Source organism: Ursus maritimus, unplaced genomic scaffold (assembly GCF_017311325.1).
Source record: "Ursus maritimus isolate PB19 unplaced genomic scaffold, ASM1731132v1 scaffold_21, whole genome shotgun sequence".
Taxonomy (NCBI): domain Eukaryota; kingdom Metazoa; phylum Chordata; class Mammalia; order Carnivora; family Ursidae; genus Ursus; species Ursus maritimus.
In genome coordinates, this window is record NW_024424564.1 from 19,541,976 (window position 1) to 19,565,355 (window position 23,380).

The following is a 23,380-nucleotide window of genomic DNA, read 5'->3' on the forward strand; positions in this document are numbered from 1 at the left end:
AAAGACTGGAGAACTAGAAATATTTTAAAAATGAAAGAATTTGCTATTATGCTCCATCTATTTAAAGCTAGTTTCTCTTCTATACTCCCCACCCTGCAACCACCATTAAACCACTGGAAATCTTTACTAATAAAAACAGATTCCTCACCTAATCCTGATCAATTAAAATAACAAAATTCAAGAATCCTGTGGAATTTAATAGTTAGTATGGTAACTTTATATAATATCTGAAAGTATATATGTAAGGATACCTAAAATGGCATAAATGTATTAACTTATCTTTTTTTACGCACAATATATATTTAAATCCTAATATGTACATTTTGAGGACAAATATTCAACCATATACATTTCAAAACCATTAACGAAATTTAATTGAAGGACAAAAGAGGCCAACAATGTATTCAAAACTGCAAACAATTACCTGACATGAAACAAAACACAAACATTAATATTATCACAAACATCACTGAAACAGAGTAAGACAAAGAAAACCTCTGTAATATGCACCAGGAAAAATTTCATACACATTTTGTTTCTTATGCTATCAAAATCTGTTCTGTTCTATTAATATCTCCAAATATTTAATTCTCAATCTTTAATGTCTTCCAGTATTAATCCCAAAAAGTTGAAACTCAACTCTCTCCAACAACTTTAAAATAAAGAAATCTGAGGTTAAGAATCATAATTTGTTTGCTCTGAAATAACTGATGATTCCAGGAAGATACTCATTAGGCTCTGTCACTGGAAACATTTTTAAAAGCATGGAATCCTAGAAATAGAAAGTATTCTAGAAGTCAAAAATTATATAAATCAAATACCTCATTTTACAGAAGAAGAAATTCTGACCTGAAGAGCACTCTAACCTTAGGATTAAAGCAGAGCAAGGAGTAAAAACCTAACGATTCCTGACCTTTTTTCCTTCACTCCCCCTACACCATAAAAGCAAAGTCCTCAAATTTATTTTCATTAGAAAAGAATGATGGATGCTTATGATCCTCTAATTTCTGTTGGCTATATGGCCTTACCTGAAAACACCTCAAAAGCCTAAAAATAATTTAAATTTAGAAAAATGAAGAATTAAATTATGGTATGACCTATACTGATATTCAAATCACAAAATGTTAATTGCTTATAATAATTTCATCATAAAAATAGAAATAAAACATAAACAGTGGTAGAAAATAAAGATGCAATGACAGAAAATTTTTAACATTAAAAAAATTTAATGTCTTCTTACTTTTCATATATTCACCACAAATATTACTGCAAGGATACTGATTCTTTGCTAGGCACCAGAGATAAAGACTGCATATGAACAGTACATGCCAGAAATAAGAGAAAGTTGATCTGGTTGGTATTTTTATAAAAAAAAAACAAACCAGTTATGCAGCTCATTTAATTTTGCAAGAATAAATATAGAAAAGGTCACGTTTAGTTTCCTAACACTTTCGTTTTCCTCAAGAGGGAAAGCAAAATTCAAAGCCAGGAACTAGGTATGATAGAAAAAAATACTGGACTAATTTCCTGTGAACTTGGGCTTTGCCTTAGTTCTCATACTAATTATATAAAAGTGGAAAAGTCACTTAATATCTCTGGGTCTTAGTCACCTTCTGTAAAGCAAGGATATCACAGGTAAGTTCCTTTCCACATTTGTGGTTCCATACCAATTAGCAGCAGTAGGAAGAAGTAAAGCAATGCTCTTAACATTTAAGCACACAAAATCAATTCACAAATCCTTTAAGAAACTTAATTAATGAGTGCCTTTTGTGTGCTAGAATTAAAACTAAGTGAATGTACTCAATGTACTTAAAAATTACTTGGCTTACACGTATGCCTAAGAAACCTTTCTTCAAGAGAATCTTAAAAGGAAAATCTCAAAAATAACAAGAACAAAAACAGTTAAAATACATCAAACTTTTTAATAATGGGGAAACATAGAGAAGAATAAAAAATCTGTTTTCATCAGTTAGATCTAGTCTTCCATGAGTCTGATTGGGTGTGTTTAGATCTTCATTACAAAAACATCTTGAACTAGAACAACCATTAAAAAAATGAAGATGGCTAAGAAGACATGTGTCTGGCTCACTGCCTTGAAATGAAAACATCAATTCTGTCAGAGGGAGTCACCAAGCCTAAATGCTAGTAATTGCCCATTATATCAGTCTACACAGTTCTGAGGTGATACAGGTTACTTCATTTATTAACCTACCAAAGAGATGGTCACCGACTTGACAAGATTAAAAAGCAAAACAAACAATTTTCATCACTGGGCAAGACAGATCAGCAGTCCTGTGAGGACCTTTACACACCTGCGTCTCTCCCTGACCTCTGAAGTGGAGGAGACAGTGCCAGCAGTAGTTGTAGTCAGGGTTGTGGTTGAGGCTGCAGCATTTACAACAGTTGGAGCAACAGGGATGGTCAATGCCGTAGGAACACTGTCCTTTTCTTTTTCAGTACTATCCTCAGCCCACAAACGATTTGAGGTACTATCGCATCATAAGCAGCAACACAAAAAGAAAAAAGGGAAACAGCTAAACAATGAAAGCACTTTCTAGCAGCTGAAACATGTGACTACAGGGATGGATTTTTTTAAAACACAAGGTAGGACGTCTTTCAACTATGAACCAAAAAGCTCACCCAGAGCTGTCAAAGGAGAAATTTACATTTTAAGCTGCCTGATTCAAGGAAGTTAATACTTCAGGAACTTAATTTTTCCCCCAGACATGCATAATTGCCTCTTTTGGGAACCAATTTTTGATTGTAAATAATTTTAATGAGGTAAATGAAAAAATCCAGAGCCCCACAATCTTCTAAACAAAAATGCATGCACATACATAAGCACACAGTAGGCCTGAACACAAAATGTATCTGTGACTCACCTGCTTTGTGTGCCTGCTGAGGAAGAACCCGTTGTAATCTTTGTAGTAGTGCTTGTGCTGGAAAGCAGGCTTTTCTGAAGCCCAGCTGCAGAGGTAACTGTTGGTGTTGATGTGGTGCTTGGAACACTAGAACTAATCAAATCATCTGGTCTTCTACCAAAGGAGCAACTAAAGGAAAGAGTCATATCTATATAGGATGTGTTTGTATGTGTATTCTATAGTTAATGTCTATATATTATACAGATTGACAAGGCTAGGAAAAATCTAAAAAACTGTGTTCCTAAATACACCACCAGCTCTAGCACCAAGAGTTGCATCTACAACTTGCTAGGAGTCTGGATGATTTCACTAATTTGGTAGTGTATCATTTTACTACCTCCCCCCTCCCTCAATAGGACTCAAAGGTGATCTGATCTGGTATTTTTCATTCCTGGACTGTTACAGACCATATGGTCATGCCAGGCTGGGTCTGAGAAAAACACTTAGGTTTGGTTTTACTCAGGGAAAGTAAAGACGGACCTTTTTGAAGAAAAGTGTTTCAGCAGTGAGTCACATCCTTAGGAGTGACCCATGCCTATATTATACTTGTTCATCTTCTTTTTGGCTGTTTTTAGCAGAGAAAATATTTAAAGCCCCCCCCCCCCACCATGTGATTGTTACCATCATTTCAATTCAAGACACTTCCATATCTCTGAGTTCTCAGAAAGGCAGAAACTTCCAGGTCACTAAATAATGATCAAATCAATGAAGACACTGATCTATTTCAACTGCTCTAGTTAATTATATAAGGAATTCCTTTTAAATATGCTACAATCTAAAAGATACTCCCTAATATATCAAATCTAATGAAATTTATATATATATGATAGGAAGGCATAAGTAGAAGTAAATTTTCACCCATCTTTAAATATATCTTCTGGGTCTTTAAATGATATTTTATTTAAACAACAAAAGACATACTTATAAAAGCACACATTTTCTTATGATATTAAATTGAGGGCTCCAAAGAAACTGCCTCATATTTTTATAAAAGACATGAAAGTTATTCAAGAATTATATTACCTTTTATGATAAGTTGATCCTTCATTAACTGAGCTATTCTTTTTGAGATCATCTTCCCATTTTCTTCTTGTATAGGAACTACTTGTTCGCAAACTTGAGGAATCTCTGTGAAAAGAACATCCTTCAAATTCTGGTATATAATTTTAAAATAGGGTTAAGAAAGCTGTATATTAATAAACATTAGTAGAAGCAGAAACTTCTGCCCGGGAAGGGAAAATTCCTCGGGAAAACACTTTGGCATTAAGAAGTGAAAGTAATTCTAGTTCTAAGATTCCATCCCTAGCGTATAATAATCCTAATTATAGGGGGAAAATTAAGATGTTTACAGAAGTTTTACTTATGATCACAAAATATGGGGAGGGGGTGGAGCAGAGAGAGAACCCCAGGCAGGCACAGAGCCCAACACGGGGCTCAATCTCACGACCCTGAGATCATGACCTGAGCTGAAATCAGGAGTTGGATGCTTAACCAACGGAGTCACCCAGGTACCCCAATAAAAATTTCATAGTAAAAACAAAGCAAATCATAATGAATCCACCTGTTTTCTTTCTCTTCAATGTCAGATGTACTGGCTAGTCGTCTTGGTATTGTAGGTGCAACATATGCGAGCCTAGTTCCTTTACTATCTTTCTCCTACACAACAGGAAAAAATAATGAGTAAAAATAAATCTGTATGATGATTACAGGAGCTGCTAAAAGTATTAAGGAAAGAGTATTCGACAATGTACAATTATACAGCCATCACAGTTTACTTTTTTAGTATTTTTCCAAAGTTCCTAGCTATACTCTAAAATTAATGTCTATCAATAGTACTATAAACACTAAAGGAAAGCCTGTTTAAACCAATTTTCTTTTCTTTCTCCTTTAATCTAGAATTACAGTATTTTAATATAAGAAAAAAAATTCCTCCACATTTTAATGACTTTTTCTAAACTTCTATAACAGATTATATAAGGTAATGCAATATAATAAAGTAAAATATTCTTATTTTTCCAGAGAAATAAGGTCTCAAAAATGGTTGACTGGTAAGTCCCAATTATTTGTTATGTAAGTTATTTACTACTTTGATATAACATTAAAATATTCAGAACAAAAATTACTTAAATTATATTTATCCAAATCTGGTTGAGACTGTAGTATTAGCAAGGGCATCTGATACATTCCCACTATACTGTCATTAAGTACTCAGAAAATAATTGGGCAGTCAATTCATACAAAACAAAAAACATTAAAATTACTTCATGAGAAATTCCATTTCTGAATTTCTGATACAAAGAAACACTTTTTTTTTTTTTTTAAAGATTTTATTTATTTATTTGACAGAGATAGAGACAGCCAGCGAGAGAGGGAACACAAGCAGGAGGAGTGGGAGAGGAAGAAGCAGGCTCATAGCAGAGGAGCCTGATATGGGGCTCGATCCCATAACGCCGGGATCACGCCCTGAGCCGAAGGCAGACGCTTAACCGCTGTGCCACCCAGGCGCCCCACAAAGAAACACTTTTAAATAGAGGAAGGAAACTATATGGAAAAAAGTCCAAGCACTGAAAATGCAATAGAAAATAAATAATCCAGCTATATAAAGTATCACTGAATGAACTGTAGTACATTCTATTTGATATTATTTATAATTTAATACTACCTTTCCAAATATAGTTATTAAAACTACTCCATTAGAAGGAGGTTGCTTTTGATGTATCAGATGAAAAAGGAGATAAAAATGCAGATACTGGATATACTCCCAGGAGTATAATTACATTCTGGAATAAATAAATTCTAGAATAAATGCCCCTTAATACATTTTATTGTAAGCTCTCAAGTAGGATGAAGCATTCATTTGAGTATAATCTCATAATTTATTTTTTTGGCAAATACATCTGATTTCCCCAATACTTATAGAGGCACACTTCATTTTATTGCACTTAACAGCTATTGTGGTTTTTATAAATTGAAATTTGTTACAACCCTGCATCAAGCAAGTACATCCCAGCCATTTTCCAACAGCATTTGCTCACTTTATGTCTCTGTGTCACATTTTGGTGGTTCCCACAATATTTCAAAATATTTCAATTTTTTTTTAAAGGTTTATTTTTTTGTTTGAGAGAGAGGGAGAGAGCACACACACAAGCAGGTGGAGGGGCAGAAGGAGAGGGAGAGAGAATCTCAAGCAAACTCTGCACTGAGTGAGAAGCCTGGTGGGGGGCTTGATCTCACGACCCTGAGATCGTAACCTGAGCCAACACCAAGAGTCAGACACTTAACCAAAAGAGCTGCCCAGACACCCTCAAGCTTTTTCATTATTACATTTGCTATGATGATCTGTGATCAGTGATTATGACCTGCTGAAAGCTCAGATCAGGGTTAGCATTTTTTAGCTAAAAAGTATTTTTTAATTAAGGTATATATATTTTCTTTAGACATAATGCTACTGCACACTTAAGAGACTATAGTATAGTATAAATATATTTTTTTATATACAGTGGAAACAAAAATTCATTTGACTTCCTTTATTGCTGTGGTCTGGAGTCAAACCCATATCTCCTGACATATGCCTGTAATTCCATACTGACATCTGTTTTAGGTGGGTATATTTGTATTATCATGTAATTCATTAAGTCAGGTGAATTAAGCTAATACAGATCTAATAATGATATATAGTAGAAAATACATCAAATCTGATGTTCCCGGAAAACAAATTATTAGAGTTTTGATAGAAACCAGATTAGGAAATAGATTACCTTTTCTTTATTATCCAAAGAGGAGGAAAGCCTGGGACTTGAAGCTGAACGCATCACACCTGCAGTGTCTTTGTCTTTCTGAGCCTCTTTAGATGCTGTGATTTCTGCAAGTGCGCCATAACTGCCAGTCTTTCTAAGTCCTAACCTCCAAGATGCAGGAGACTCATCCTTTCTCTCTTCTTCTTTGGGGGAAACTTTTGTAGCTGAGGTTGGAAACTATTTTTATTTTATTTTTAAGGAAAAGAAAAAATAGTTATCAAGACTGGTCAATCCTTAAGCTGGAAATGACAAGTTTACAGATAATATGTCTCAAACTATAGTTAATATCAGGAGAAACACTTTTACTAAGTAGGTTAATGTCTTAGTAAAAAATGTAAAGATCTAAAACTGAAAAAAAAAATAGAACTACCTTTACAAAAGTTAGATTTAATAAAACACACTCCACACTTTATATCACACAGAAAAATTATGATGCAAATACAAAGAACAGAAATGAGCACACCATAAGGACTTTAAAACCATGCATCTTTGGAACCAATATTCATATTAAACTTGTTATGTTGTAACCTAATATAAATCCTTGCACATAGAAATGCCTCACCATAGATTTTTCACCCTTACTGGGCACAAGAACAATGCCAGTTTTGCGCAAGCCCTGCCTCCATGATGCAGGATCTACTGATTCCACCACAGGCATGATAGGAGCAATGAAATCATACTAAAGCCAATTAAAATAAGACAGGTAAAGAGATAAAGATTGAAAGCATAAAACCAGAAAAGGAAGTTATGAACAAAACACTTTTTTTAAAAAAGATTTTTATAACAAACGAAAACCCAATAACTGAGTAATGATCCAATCTTAAAAGTCACTGGGAGCAAGTTCTAGTTTTAGCATGAGAGAGAGATTCTGAAAGACTCTAATGAAGAAATTTCTGAAGCAGTTAAAGGCACCTGGAGCAGATGATGTTACAGTATATGAATGAGCAAACTTATGCATCTGAATTTTGTTTCTATTCATTTATATACTCGGGTTAAAAATTTTTAATCCAGCATAATCAACAAAAAGTAATAACTGGTGTATCTTCCACTTATGATATTTCATCAGTAATATTTTTAATATCATAGCCTTAAACTATTTGATTTTACCAAAAAATATTAATTTAAACATTTCAACTAAAAACTAATTTTTTAAACAAATACTTACTTCATTTTCAAGGCTTTCCAAAAGCCATAAAAATGAAACATCTGTTATCTTTAACTAGTTCATTTCATCAACTCACAGAGTTTAAATATTTAACCGCAATTAAGAATAGGTGAATATAGCAACTAACTAGTTCCTATAAATATAGGATATGGGTAATTAAAAAAAAACTAAACACTTTCCCCCATATTTATTGCCAAAGTTTGCTATAATTAGCAGTTTAAGAGGGCTTGTTAAAGCACCCAGGATGTGAGAGGGCTACTTCATAGACAAAACTATTGTGTAAGATACCTCTGGTACCTCCAGTAAATAATTCCTATTGATAGGGTCAAAAAAATAGACTCAAGATATACAGCATTCCCCAGTTCCTAAAATGTGCACTGAAGCACTCTAGAGTGCCAGGATAAAATCAGAAGGGCACTGCAGGGTATTCTGAAGTTTTAACAGAAAGTACAGTGACACCTGTTGGATGCTGCACAACTGCCATTGTTAACTTACTTGCACTTAACTACTTAAATGAAGCAGAGTGGGACTTCTTTTGGCCAATGAAAAAAAATTAATAAAATATTAAGCGTTTCCACTGACTGAGAAAGTCCAGGGCCGTCTGTAACATTTTATACAATAATAAAGGGACTGAGATGACTGGTTATTGGTTTCCGAGTCTAAAGTCAGAGCATCCAAGAATAGGGGTGGGCAAACTTTACTGTAAAGGACCAGATTGTGAATTATAGGCTTTTGCAAACCTTAGAGTCTCTGTTCTAACAAAACTTTATTTAGGTATGATGAAATCTGAATTTGTGTCACAAAATATTCTTTTGATTTTCCCAACCATTTAAAAATATTAAAACCATTCTAACATGTGGGCTGTACAAAAACAGGTAGTAGGTCAGCTTTGGCCCATGGACCATGGTTTGCCAATCCCTGACTTAGAACCTCCCCAAAACTGGAAATAAAATTACTCCTCCATGATAAAATAGGTAACCTAACATTTACTGAGTGTTACAACAGAAGCTAACATTTAATAAATATTTGTTCCTGTCAGGCCCTAAGCTTAAAAGTCCTTCACATGCGTTATCTCATTTAATCCTTGCAACCACCCAGTGAAATACTATTATTTCTGCTATTTTAGAATTGAGAAAAATGAGGCAGTATTATCAATTTTGAAACGGACATTTGTTGTACTGTAATGACTGATATATCTCCATTCTGTCTAATGTGAATTTGGATTTACTGGTTTATGTGTTTCAACGCTCCTCTCTATTTTACTTGGTCTATAAATGAACATCTCTGAAATACTCAACTATACCCACTCCCTGAAACTCTTCTTTTAAGCTTTTGTAAACAGTACACTGTTTTGACTTTCTTACTTTTCTGACCACCCACCTTTTTGGTCTTCTTGTTGTTGTTAGCACAGTCCTGTAACATAAGCATTTCAAGACTCTCCTCAGATCTCCTATCTTCCCTTTCTACTTTCTCCTCCTGAGGGCTGGGAATAGTCTTCTATACTTCCTCAGGCTAAATATTAACAGTACTCAGCTTATTCTCAACTTTGTTATCTTTAATTCAGCCTGACTCCTAAATTCCTAGTTCTCAATTTCTACTTACCTAAAGAATGATCTACCTGAAACTCAACATATTTCAAATCGAACACCTTTATTTCCAAATTGGCTCTCCCTCAGTTCCCTATTTCTGTTAGTAGCAACAATAAATTTCTTCACTTCCCAATATTTGAAACTTTGTAGTCCTGTTAGACTTCTTAGTCATCTTCCCCCATTTATAAATTAGGTGCCAAGTCTCTGAATCTCCTGTCCTTTATAAGACCACTGACACTTCTAGTTTATCATCTTGGGCAACTTTAATAACATTCTAACCAATCTTCTCTCAATTAGCCTCCCTTCAAATACACCTGTATGTTGCAACCAAAATAACATTCTATAAAGAATAATTCTCTCATGGCCTTGTTCAAACACTTTCTATGGTTCTCTACTATCTATCAAACTATAAAAATGTCACCATAGAAATGAAGACATTCCACAATTTGGCTTTACTTTTCCTGTTTTACTTTGTATATGTACCCTATAAATCAACCAAACTATACAACTTATTTTTCCTGCAAAATATTTCGCATTATCCCTACTTTTGTTCACATTGCTTCTCTTCTCTTCCTTTCAGTAAACTGTACAAACTCTCCTTCTCTGTTAGTGGAAATACCACCTACTCATTAAAGATCTCAAATGTTCTAGCTTTATTGCCTCAAATCAAATATGATCTCTTCCATTTTTTTCTCAAGATTTATTTATCTGAGACAGAGAGAAAGAGAGAGCGTACACATGGCGGGGGAAGCAGCAGAGGGAAAGGGAGAGAGGGACCCAAGCAGACTCTGCACTGAGCACGAAGCCCAACATGGGACTCCATCCCACAACCCTTAGATCATGACCTGAGCCAAAACCAAGAATCACACTCAACTGACTGCACCACCCAGGCACCACTCAGGCACCACTCTCTTCCATTTTTTTTTTTTTTTTAAGATTTTATTTATTTATGTGACAGAGAGACAGCCAGCGAGAGAGGGAACACAGCAGGGGAGTGGGAGAGAAAGAAGCAGGCTCCCAACGGAGGAGCCCGATGTGGGACTCGATCCCGGAACGCCGGGATCATGCCCTGAGCCGAAGGCAGATGCTTAATGACTGCACTACCCAGGCGCCCTACTCTCTTCCATTTTTAAACCATCTTTCTGTATTTGTACTTTTACTGGCATGTATCATATGCCCACAGTACATAGTTTATTAAATTATTATTATACTTAATAACTGGATTCAATTAGCCAAAACACTTAATTGTAAGAAAATTATTAATTTTTACCATCTAGTAAATACAGCTTGCACTTATCAGAATTTATGTGCATACAGCAAAGTAGGTAATCTTTTTTCAGAGATCCCAACAATATTTATTTTGATTAAAGAGAGGTATATAAACTTTATTTGTTAAAATTTTAAAGTTTACTTATTATTATTATTTAGTAATTTCTACACCCATTGCAGGGTTTAAACTCATGAACCCAAGATCAAGAGTCGCATACTCTCCTGACCAAGCCAGCCACATGCCCCTACTGTTAAAATTCTAAATCATAAAAGCAAACTGATAGTTTTATAGGAAACATCGCCAGAAATCACAAGCCTGGTCTCTCTTTAATTTTAGCTGAAGAGTTAAGAACTTAAGGGAAGATCATTTAAACAGAATATATCTACACATCTCTGTAGCTACCCTGAATTATTGGAGAATATAAGTGATATTTAATACTGTTTTAGACCTTCCTGTTTTGTGATCTATTCCTTGCCGTGTGTATGCACGTGCGTGTGTGTATTTCTTTTTTTTAATAATTTTATTTATTTGACAGAGAGAGAGAGAGCACAAGCAGGGGGAGTGGCAGCCAGAAGGAGAGGGGGAAGCAAGCTCCCCACTGAGCAGGGAGCCGGTGGGACTCAATCCCCGGACTGTGAGATCATGACCTGAGCTGCAGGCAGACGTTTAACTGACTGAGCCACCCAGGCACTGTGTGTGTATTTCTATATAGTTTATGCACTGGTGGAGGAAGCAAGAAATTTAAGATACCTTTGTCTAACTATCAAAACCAGAGTAGTGAGTGGGAACCTAAAAACAGAACTCTTAACTACAAAATCTTTTACATTGTATTTACATACAGATTAACAATTCATCTAAGGACATTCATCTATGTTAAGCCTTTAAGTTAAAGGAAAATTCTTGAAACTAACTTAGAAAACATTAAAATGCTAAATTAACATAAAAAGTATCACTGAACATAACTACAGGCTTTAAAGTCATACAAAATAAGTAAGATTGCCCTATCCATTAAAATAATACTTCAAATTATTTGTATGCCTCAACTTTATTGATTAAAATAAAATTTGGCTACAAAACCTTAAGAACAAAGACTAAAAACATATAATCTTCAAAGTAAGTTATGATACCTGAAATTGAGAATAAAATGGAGCTTCTAAATATGCAAATCATAGAAGCAGATAGTTGGTTATTAGATCAATATAATTACAGAATCAGAAGTAGTTCTGAATAAGGGTTTTTATAGCAAAGAGGTTACTGGCCTAACTCTAATAGTTATTAAGTTATTATTACTATAACAGTAAATTATTATTACTTTAACAATTATTAAGAGTTATTAAAGGCAATTAAGTTATTAAACTGGAGCTATGCTTGAGAAAAATATAATTGATCAAAAGGAGTCAACTGCAATTATTTGACTACAGTAGGAAAGAGATTGCTCAGCTAAATACTCAAAAGAATGAGAGCCAGTTATTTGTGGCCAGATATTTCAGGCAGATGAAGCTTTTGGGAACTTGATAATCCTATAATTTTATAACAGACAGTAAATCAAAAGAGCTAAAGTTTGGTACTCACTGAAGAAGTATACAAGGGCTCTAGAATTAAATAAAGTTTAAAACAGCCTATGGTGGCTCCAGTTAAACCATCTTTAAAATTCTGCAGACAGATTACCACTAGAGAATTTCAATAATTTCAATTATTATCATATGAACGTAGGTTCTAGCTGAATTCAGGAAGCCCTCAATTCTGGAATACAGAAGGTAAGATAAATCATTCATATATTTCCCTAATATTCAAACTGTACCAGTGAAATCCATACATTTCTACCACTAAGAACCCACATTATCACTTCCCTTAGCAAGAGTTTTAGGGGAAGATTATTACTAGCAGTATGTATTTTCAAAAACTCTAGTTTATTATTCTAAAAGACTCACATTTTGACCACTTGGAGTCAAATCCAAAGATTAACAATACTGACAACATAACAGAAACACTACGGGGATTTAAAATCAGTCCTCAAACCCATGCAAACCAAATAACACCAGATAAGCAACAAAATAAGTCCAAAGGCAGAGACATGACAGTTAAACACAATGTGCAATCCCTCAGTGGACCCTTGATTTGAAAAAACAAACAGAAAAACATGAGGAGGAGGAGGACAATTGAAAAAAATCTTGACTATGGTTTGTATATAATGAACATACATTAACAGTATTATACCAAAGTTAAATATCCAAAATAGGATCATTTTAGTATGGGAATGAAAGATAATGCTTTCGTATTTAGGAGATACATCCTCAAGTATTTAGGTGTAAAGTGTTGTATTGATTGCACTCAATTCTTAAATGTTTCCACAAAAAAGTGTGTGTGTGTACACAGAGAGGGAAATGAGGATGCTCATTAAAAATAAGTAAAGGTGGTGGGGAGAAGCCTTTAAAAAGAGACCAGTGGTAAACAAAACAAAACAAAACAAAACCTATAATCTTTAATTTGGATTAAAAGAAGTACAGGTTCTAGAGTAGCAGGGAGAAGAAAAATCTTAAAAAAGATCAACACACTACTTGGGAAGCACTGTTTGGTGGAGCAAAGGAAGCAAATGGACAGAGAACAAATGGGTAACAGAATAACGGAGAAGAGGAAGAAATGAAACTACCATTTTGAGAGCACTTAGTCACTAGCCAGGCTCTCTCTCTCAACCAAGACTTATAATGCTAATTTACTTTCTCTTTTTGTTTATTATTTTTGTTTTGCCTTTTCTCTGACAGATAAGGAAGACAGTAACTTGCTCAAGGTCCTTACAATTAATAAGAGGTGGGGTCAGGAGTGGATCTCTGGTTCATCTGACAACAGAGATAATGCTCTTACTGGCATATCATACTTGCATGCCTGGTGCTTTGTATAGTTAGAAAATCTAGATTCTAGCTCTCTCATTGACTTTGATAGTACTTTTTGTGCTTAACTGTGAAATCATCAAAATGCACCTTTACTTACCAGGGATAAAGGATATAAAACCCATGTTTCTCAAAAGTTCAACAGAAATAAAAACTACCATGACCATTACCATTACCATTAGTTTTCATATGCAAACTAATACTTTAAAAAGTATTTTTTAAAAAGAATATGGTTCAAAGGAAATCTCAAAAAAGAAAAATATATTCTTATTCTGAACCTTAAGTATTTTTGGAATAAACTATAAAAATTTAAGAACTGTCTTAATGCTTTTGTACTTAGAATATATGTATTTTTAGCAAACACAATTTTGGCTTACCTTTTTCATAGGTGATGTAGGTGTTGCCTGACCAGATGACACAGGTGTTGTAACAGCTACAGGAGCTGCTTGTGTACTAGAAGTATTGGCATTAGTTACAGAAGCCATGGGCTTTGTCTTATCTATTACAAAAACATGAAAAACATTGAGTCAAGATTCAGTACAGATTGTTTTAATGTCTAGAAAAACAGTATTTTACAATCATTTTTGTTAAAGTCTTGTTAATTCAAGTCTTTTCCATTTTTTTCCCTTTAACAAGTGAATTTTTCAAGGAGTTTCTAGAAATGTCTCAATATATATGCTGATACACAGAACATGGTGACACAAGAAAGCTTCTAAGAACAAAAAGCAAAAATGGAATCTGATTTTCATAATTTTAACACTATAGAAATATAAAAAAATTAATATTTAAAAGCTGAATGCATAAATACAGTGTAATTAAAAGATTACAAGAGTTATACAATTTTTCTAATAGATCTACAATTTACACTGCTTATTTAAAATTCATAGTTCCTCTTTATTCCAGGAAATCTAAAAAGTGCCTTTTGTCAATAATCAGATTATACTTCTGTCACAAAGAGCATACATTCTCACCCCTAAAAAGTCTAAACTTAAACGAGAATATCAGTTGAATTAAGATTAAATCTCTTTTCACAATGTATTGAGACAATTTCCAACCAACAATGAAGCACTTAGAGAAATATTTTTGAGAATATCGATGCCAGAAAAGATTCAGACTGTAGTTGAACATAAATATGTGTGTGTGTATGTGTGTGTGTGTGTGTATATATATATATATATATATTTAAGATTTACTCATTTGAGAGAGAGAGTGCACACACACATAAGTGGGAGAGGGAGAGAGAATCTCAAGCAGACTCTGCGCTGGGTGTGGAGCCTGACACGGGGCTTGATCTCATGATCCTGATATCACCACCTGAGCCAAAACCAAGAGTCAGCTGCTTAACTGACTGCACAACCCAGGTGCCCCTATATTTGAACATATAAATCAGACTGATTTTAGCAAAAACAGTTACCTATAAATTTAAATCTATAAATTAACTGTAATTTATAAATGGGCCAGAAAGGCTTACTTTTCAAATGATCAAAGATCACTTATCTATTTTTAAAGTATTCCTTTGGTTTCAAAATGAGGGAGGACAGATATTTTTCTATACTTTTGGGAAGAAGTATAGTACTTTAAAACTCAATGAGATATTCATTTTCATTATACTCATATTCGTTATACTTCTCTCTCTCCCTTAGGTCAATTTTCCAAAACAATCTTCTACCTTATCATTATTATATGCTGCTATACTTTATAAGTAGACAATATTAAAATATAATTATCTTTAAGTACTTGCCCTAAAGATAATATATATACATACACATGTATAAACACCAAATAGTTCTGAATTTGTATTGATTGATTCAATTCTATCTGAGACTAAGAAAATATCCACAAGATGTTAATAGGGTGAAAAGCATAATATCTCAAACTATACCAAAGGACAAGGCCAAAGTGGCGCATTTAAAAATCACTATGATTTTAGCTTTTTGAATAAACTGAATGAGCTAACCACAGTCTAATAAACTTTATTCTCATTGTTAAACAATACCTCTTTTCATTCAATAGAAGCTAAGACTATTTAGTACAGTTAAGTACAAATCATGTATAATCTATTAGACCATCATCCTGAAAACAGTCTTCCTAACTGGAGAGAGTAATTCAACGAATATTTATTAAATGTCTCCATACTTCAAGTACTAGGTACTGCGTCCTCCTGTCCTAGGTAGGTACTGGGGACGTACCAGCTGATGAAAAAAACAAAATACCTTAACTGCATACAGCTTATGGTCAGTCCAGTAGGAAAAACAAACAACAAACAAGATAAAATTCAACAGATTTTTTTCCCTTTTATTTCCTCCTTTTTCCTCTTGGTTTAAATATTTGTTTTATATTAGTGAAATCTACACATCAAAGAACGTATATGCATGAATGTATAAACATTCAGGCTTGATTTAAGAATAATAATGAAACAAACCTCAAGTGTTCACCATCCAGCTTAACATTATTAATATTGTTAAAGCCCTTCTATTATTAATTTAATTTCAATGAAGAGTGAAGATTTCAAGTCCTAGAGGAAGCAAAAGTATGCTTCCCTTCTCATTCCTTCAACTACCTCTCAAATTTATAAATCACTAGGGAGGAAATTAAACTTTTGGTTGAGTTCCTATTTTCAGCTCATTCATAAGAAAAAGACACTCATAAAAAACCAGTTTGGTAAATAATTTATGAAAGAAAATTCAGAAAAATCATTATTTTACATCAAATAGTTTCCCAAAGAAATGACCTTACAAAAAAGTAGGAAAAAAAATAATTTAGAAATTGTCAAATCAAGCTGTAGCTCTACAGGGAAACAACTGCTTTCTCAAGCTTGCCAAATAAAGTATGATAAAACCTTGGTGATATTAAAAGAATGAGACAGAGGGACTATACAGCATTTACATGGATTAATTCTTGAGACAGAGTCAAATTTTCCTGGCACAACCAACCACTAGCAACAGGAAGAACAAAATTATCATAGTACAATGCTTCAGAGAAACATTTAAAGTTAGTTTACTGAGAAAGTGAGCAGAGAGTGATTGGTATGCCTAAACTCCAAAGGAGGAATACAATGCAATTTGATGGCAATTAATTCTATTTTAGTTACAGAACAGTTTATCAAAAAGGAAGGAAGGAAGGAAGGAAGGAAGGAAGGAAGGAAGGAAGGAAGGAAGGAAGGAAGGGAGGAAGGAAGGAAGGAAGGGATGGACACTAACACTACGGTTTAAAGAACTATCCAGATCGTTTAGTCCAATTCTCATTTTACAAGCAAGGAAATTTCAACCAAAGAAGTTCAGGAGACTAGCTTATTAATGACAAGACTGGCCTAATCAGAAGTCTTGTTTGTTTCAAATAGTTCTCCAGTGCCCAACATGGAATAGTGAATTCTATAGAAGAGGCCAATTAAGAAAATATTAGATAACGAAATCTCAGAAATTTCTGTGAGATGCTTGGATTCTTGAATTCTGCTACGTAAGTAGTAAAAGATATGACACATTAGTTAAAAGATCTGGGTGCTAGTTCTGGCTTTCTTGTGCACATGTAGTATACTTTGATTTGTAGTGATATATTCTACTACAGACTGGAGGCCAAAGCATTTCTCAAAGGGAGGAGATGAACTACATAAAAATAACTTTAACACTTGTGAAATATCTCAATTTAAATTTCAATAATCTGATTTCATCTTCTAGTTTTTGTACAATGAACAAGGAAACAGTACAAATTTAATTGAAATGATATTAGGAAAGCATGTATGTTGATCATATTTAAATTAGTAGAGTCAAATTTTATAAAATTATTATGCAAAGTTAGCACTTACAACAAAGCAGTGCTATATATAGTATCCATTTAAAGCAGGAAAAAACTGAGAAATTGGAGGTTAGAGTAATCTGAGATTAAATAAATTAAGCACAAATACAATTACACTCATGAATCAGTCCATGTTTTTAAACACTGTGCATGCTCATTCTCATATAATTCACTTTTATAATGAGAAAGATTTTAATTAAGTCATAAAAACGAATTATAACATTCAATGACTACCTGGTTGCTTTAGTTTCCAATTTTACCCATACTCTCACCAAGACAAAAGATATGCTGACTCACCTGACCAGCAATATGACAGCAATATATTGAAAATTATATTCTTGGTGACTAAAATCTAGCCATTTACATATCTCAAAAAGTCTCTGTGTTTTACCAAAAAATAATTTACTTGTAGGATTAGTAAACTTCAAAAATAAACAAAGGAATTTAAGACACAGTACCTGGCAACAAAGCTAGCCTTTATCAGTTTAACAACATTTTGTTTTTAATGGGAAACAGATAACTATCTTCTTCAATGTGTGTTTATCTAGTAAACTTTAGCTTCCTGCATTTTCTTAGGGGAAATATTTTGCTGAGTGAGTAAAAATAAAATGATCCCAAACTGCTGTTGAGCCTAGAGGAAATACAGGGAGCCCAAGAAATTCTAGGGCTTCATTTGTATTTACTGATGACCACCATATTGGTCCAGATAAATTTTTTTTTTTGATCAAAGATCTTAATGGAAACGGACTATATTTTCTGATAAATTTACATGTTAAACTATCAGGTTATACAACTCAAAGATGGCAATACTGTAATTTCACATTGGTCTGAAGATGTGAATGATTAACTTATGTAGAATAAGAAAATAAGTGTTACTTAATAAAAGCACTCTGGTAAATAAAATGTATAAAACCATGGGGGCCAGATGAAGCAATGTAGAAATCATACCCTTGATAATAAAAAGGAAAAGAATGTAAATTGTGATAGTGACTTTGTAAAGAAATTTGGCAACATCCATGAAAACTGAAAATGTGACACGATAACTCAAATTTTAAGTATACCTAGTAGAGTATCTCTTACCTATATATATAAGGAGGCAATTGCACAAATGATCACTATGGCATTATTTGCCAACAATGGAAAAATGGGAATAAGATAAATTTTTATCAGAAGGGAAACATATATTTAATACTATACAACAACTAAAGGGGTAAGATATGTTGGTAGAGATACAAATAGATGTAAACAAATCTAAAAATTACAACTTTTGAGTTAAAAAAAAAAAGCAAGTTACATAACAACTCCTAGGTTTAAGAATGAAAACACAAAACTGTCCTACAATTACTATATATTACTTCTGAATGTATAAGATATGAGTATAAAAATGGACTGGAAGATAAAAGAAAAAACTCAAAGACAGTGACTGACTTTGGGAAGAAAGGAAAGGGAAGCAGACTAGGGCTTATGGTTAAAGAAGACAACTGTAATTTTAAAATTTTATTACAAGAAAAATTTGAAGAAAATATAGCTAAATGTCAGCAGCTGTTCATTCCTGGTAGGTGGAATATGAAGGTGTATTATAGTATCTTCAAAATTTCTTGAAACAAAGCAAATTTTTCCACACCGCACAGGAAAGTATCTCAATTCAGCCTCAACCTTCTAAAATTTTACTACTCCTTAGGGAATATTTGGGATGATACTTCCTGGATTGTTGGGCCTCAGAAAGTATCAGACACATTCAAGGATTGCTGGAAACCCATTTATATCCTATCTGCACCATCCTAAGGGAATCTTCACCTTCTTCAAACCTAAAAATACAATTCAGCAAGATGCAGAGGTGAGTAAGAACCTCCAGGTCATTAGAGAACAATAAATTCACAACTATACTCAAGTTTCTAATACTCCCTGAAAGATAATTTACTGGCTTGTCAGATATCTGAACAAATAGCAAATCAGTCCGTAAAGCTTCAAAATTAAAGCCTAATCTTATCTTACTTTACACTACATCAAAATTCACTGAAAATCCCATTATGCGTCAAATTTTACCTGTTTCAGCTTCTGATTCTGAGTCATCTTCTTCATCTTCTTCACTAGAGCAGCTAGATTCATCTTTCTTTCCTTCTTCTTCATCATCAACTTTTTCTTGTTCCAGAGATTCAATACGGGATGCGTTTTTCTCTGGCTCAATTATCAGTGTCTCTTTGCTGTGAAAGGAAAATAGTTTTCAAATGATTAAAAACACGAAGACCAAAAAACATTAATTTTTCTCAGATCCACAAAATCTAATAATCATGTCTATGGCCATCATGCCAATTCATTCGTAACAATAACAAAACCTACTTTAATATTTCACTCACTTTTTAAAGGTCTTCTGTGACTGATTATTGTCCATATTGGCTGTTGATTCAATTAGTGGAGATTTCTTCTCCCGTTTTTCACTATGCAGCTTTATAAAAGTTATGCAAAGGAAAATAATACTATTAAAATAGTATTAATGAGTAAAATACAGAATTTGAAATAATAACATAGTTTTCCAAACATGAAACAAAACCAAAACAAAGATTTAAGTTTTACCTGAAAAAAAGGGGGGGCCAGCTTGGATAAAGAATAAAGAGGACTAAACAGTTAAAAAGCTAGGTGAAGGACAAAGTTGGATTTTCTACATCCCTCCAACTTTAGATCACTGAAAAAAAGTTAGGATCCATTAGCCACTTAAGATGTCTGATGATATTTTAGACTTAAAAATCTCTTTCCTACCTACATAACTTCTTCCTTATCTAGAGCCGGCTATTTTAGAAATCTGAGATTTTATAGTCTCCACCTTGTAAGCAAACTTTATTATGAAATTACAAAAACATGTTATTCATGACCAGGTACATTATGGAAGTATTCATTTTGTGAAGAGGAGATAAGCAACACAAAAGGCTGAACACTACCACTATTCCTTTATTCTCTTTCAGGTCACTTGGTTTGACTGTCAGGAATAACTTAAAACCAAAAAGTAAACATCACAAAAGTACTTTTTCAACTGTCTGAAAGTTAAAGCTATTAGGGAAATTTGCTAATACAGACAATTTTTAGACAGTCATCAAACATACCAGATTTTGTTTCTTTTGCAACTCTTCTAAATATCCTAAAATATCTTCATCTGCTACATCAAACGCTGTCTGGCCCTGTAGGAAACAAAGGGGGTTGGTAACGGTAAAAAGTCAATAAACAAGAAAACACCTTTGATGATTCTGTATAATTATATAGAAAGAAGTTAGATAACATTTTGTTATGTATGTAGTTATGTATGTAGTTTGTTATGTACGTAGTAATACAACAGTATATGACTTAAAGGAGATGTATGAGAAATCCATGTGAGAGAGCAGCAGCTGATACAACTCCCCTTACATTCTTTGGTAACAGCTTTATTGACATAAAACTCACCATACAAAAAGCGATTTAAAGTGTACAATTCAATTCTTTTTAGTGTATTCATAGAGTATCACAACCTTAACCGTAATCAATATAGGACATTTTCACCACCCCAAAAAGAGATGACCTCTCCGCTTTTCTCATCTCCCTTCCCAACCCTCCAGACGAAGGCAACCACTAATCTATGTTCTGTTAATACAGATTTGCCTGTTCTGAACATTTCATATAAATGGAATCATACAATACTTGGTCCTTTGTGACTGGCTTCTTTCAAACTTTGTATAATGTTTTCAAGTTTCATCCATGTTGCCACATATAGCACTAACTTCAATCCTTTTTATTGTTGAATAATATTTCATTGCTTGACATACCACCTGTGCTAATTTATTCATCAGTTGATGGATATTTGCTTTTGTTTTCTGCTTTCTGGTTATATATAATAAAAAATACTGCTATGAACATCTGTATACAAGTTTTTGAGTGAACATCTGTTTTCATTTTTTGGGGGATACAGCTCTAGGTAAAAATTACTAGGTCATATGGTAACTCCATGTTCAACTTTTCAAGGCCTTTTTTTTTTTGATACCTCCATAAAAATTAATTAAAGTCTTAATAGAGTAACAAAATAAATGTTTCTAAACTGCTTAAAGTTCAGCCATGCCTTAGTTTCAAAAATTAGTTCAGGTGAACATCTGTCAATCTATTTTTATTCACTGTGGAAAAGAAAATTTCAAAGAGCTGCTGACCAAACATAGTGAGGTTTTCTCCTGTTGCCTGCATTTGTCCTTGTAATAATCCTACTGGTACAGGTTTCCAGAATGTCAAAAAAGTTCATTATAAGAATACATTCTACTTTATATGTTGGCCAGCATATGATCCTTTCTCAGAAAAAAATTCTTTTTTTTAACTAGAAAATATATCCTTCTGAAAGGCAATTCAAATTTCTTTCATAAAAGGAATCTCACAGCTACAAAAAAGCCAGATGAGTAGATAATAATGACTTCTAAAATCACATAAGCTCTTCCATTAAAAAACAAATCTAAAATCCTCAATTCTAGACCAACATTAAGATGTTGCCATCTACCTGGATAGGAGTTACATTGCCTAGCACTATAAAATGAAATATAAGCTATCTGATATCTGAGCTGGTTTTCCACTGTCTGTTTATAAAATAAAAAAATGGTCTAAGAAATGTATTCTAAAAGTACATGAAACGCTACTTTATCAAGATAGGGGAATGTATGTATTTAAAATTTAAAGGACTCAAAAACATTTATCTGCCTTTTTTTGTTAGAAAATCTTCCCAGCAGGAATTTAAGAACCAATCAACCTTTTCCCACTCAGTCCAGGAGAAAATGTTTTTGCTTTAATAAACCTTTTCTCCCATTTCAACCTTGAGTATTAAATGCTAAGAGTTAAATTTCTGAAGAATAAGTGGCTCTGAAACAAAATAACTGGCTCAAATTTTGAAGGTGCCCTTTATATTACAAATAACGTTAATCCATTTTGCCATATCATTGTCTCTCTGTATCATTAGTTCTATAATGTTACACATGCCATGTTATGCAAATTGTTTTCAAGATGTTAAGTGAAAATAACTCACTGGCTTCTTTTTAAGTATTATTTTAAGCATTTATCAACCCTTTTCATGAATGAAATACTGCACCTTAAAAATTTTTTTGAATTGTAATTAAATTTTAGCAGCAGTTAAATGCAATGGGGTTATTTTAGTAACCAAGGAATTTTCCTCTTAAGAATAAGAAATTGGATCACCTTACTAACCTTTCTTTTCACTTTCTCCCTTGATAAATGAGTCTACTTTGCAAACAGCAGCTGATAGAGAATAAAAACTAGAGTAAAATGCAGGCTATAAACAGAGAAAATTTTCTAATTTCAGAAAAGCACACCCCTCAACTTAACCATGCTCATTAAACAATATATAGGACAGTTATGAAGGTAGCCAACTGTAAAGTTATAAACATGACCTGGTTCTTAATTACTATAAGGCCACTATGCTTCATTAACGGGATGCTACCACAGTAGGGCATATAAACAGAAATCACTCAACGTAACCAAGAAATAATTGAGGAGGGTACAATGCTGAGGTATGAGAAAATAAGAACTCTTATTAATCAAGAAAACAATCTTAAAAGAAAATTACTGCTTAAAAAAACAGTTTACAATACATCTGTAAATTACCAGAATCACACTAGAGCTACTGTTTAAGTCTAACTACATAGACTCTTCATTCTTTCCTCACTTATTGTGAGTTGCTTTTATAGCCGTGATCTCTCTTCATTTACACAACAACCAGTGAAGTAGTCAGACAAGCATTATGGCTCCCACTGTACAGACGAGGAAACCTAGGCTGAGTGTATGGCATTTGCTCAAGGTCATGCAGGCAATGGAGGGAAAGTGGGAATAGAATCTAGGTCTCTACTGCTCCACTGTCTCTACAGAAAGTAAGAATAAGTTCAGATAAAAGCAGGGAAAAAAATTCCGTGTGCCCATTAAGCAGAAGCAGTTTTGTTATTCATT

General features: G+C 33.5%; 1 protein-coding gene across 4 annotated transcripts in view; it reads right to left on the reverse strand.

The window, feature by feature from the left end:
* PPP1R12A (protein phosphatase 1 regulatory subunit 12A) overlaps positions 1 to 23,380 on the reverse strand; it is a 139,005-nt gene that overhangs the window by 35,180 nt on the left and 80,445 nt on the right. Inside the window, exons 6-14 of one of the 4 annotated variants that reach the window (XM_040637291.1) lie at positions 20,521 to 20,595; positions 19,780 to 19,868; positions 19,469 to 19,626; positions 14,008 to 14,129; positions 6,680 to 6,895; positions 4,483 to 4,577; positions 3,945 to 4,049; positions 2,883 to 3,050; positions 2,313 to 2,489 (exon numbers count right to left, since the gene is read on the reverse strand). In XM_040637291.1, the coding sequence (XP_040493225.1) occupies positions 2,313 to 2,489; positions 2,883 to 3,050; positions 3,945 to 4,049; positions 4,483 to 4,577; positions 6,680 to 6,895; positions 14,008 to 14,129; positions 19,469 to 19,626; positions 19,780 to 19,868; positions 20,521 to 20,595 (1,205 nt within the window). The remainder of the gene's footprint in view (positions 1 to 2,312; positions 2,490 to 2,882; positions 3,051 to 3,944; positions 4,050 to 4,482; positions 4,578 to 6,679; positions 6,896 to 14,007; positions 14,130 to 19,468; positions 19,627 to 19,779; positions 19,869 to 20,520; positions 20,596 to 23,380) is intronic. The other 3 variants (XM_040637292.1, XM_040637293.1, XM_040637294.1) reach the window with 3 other exon arrangements.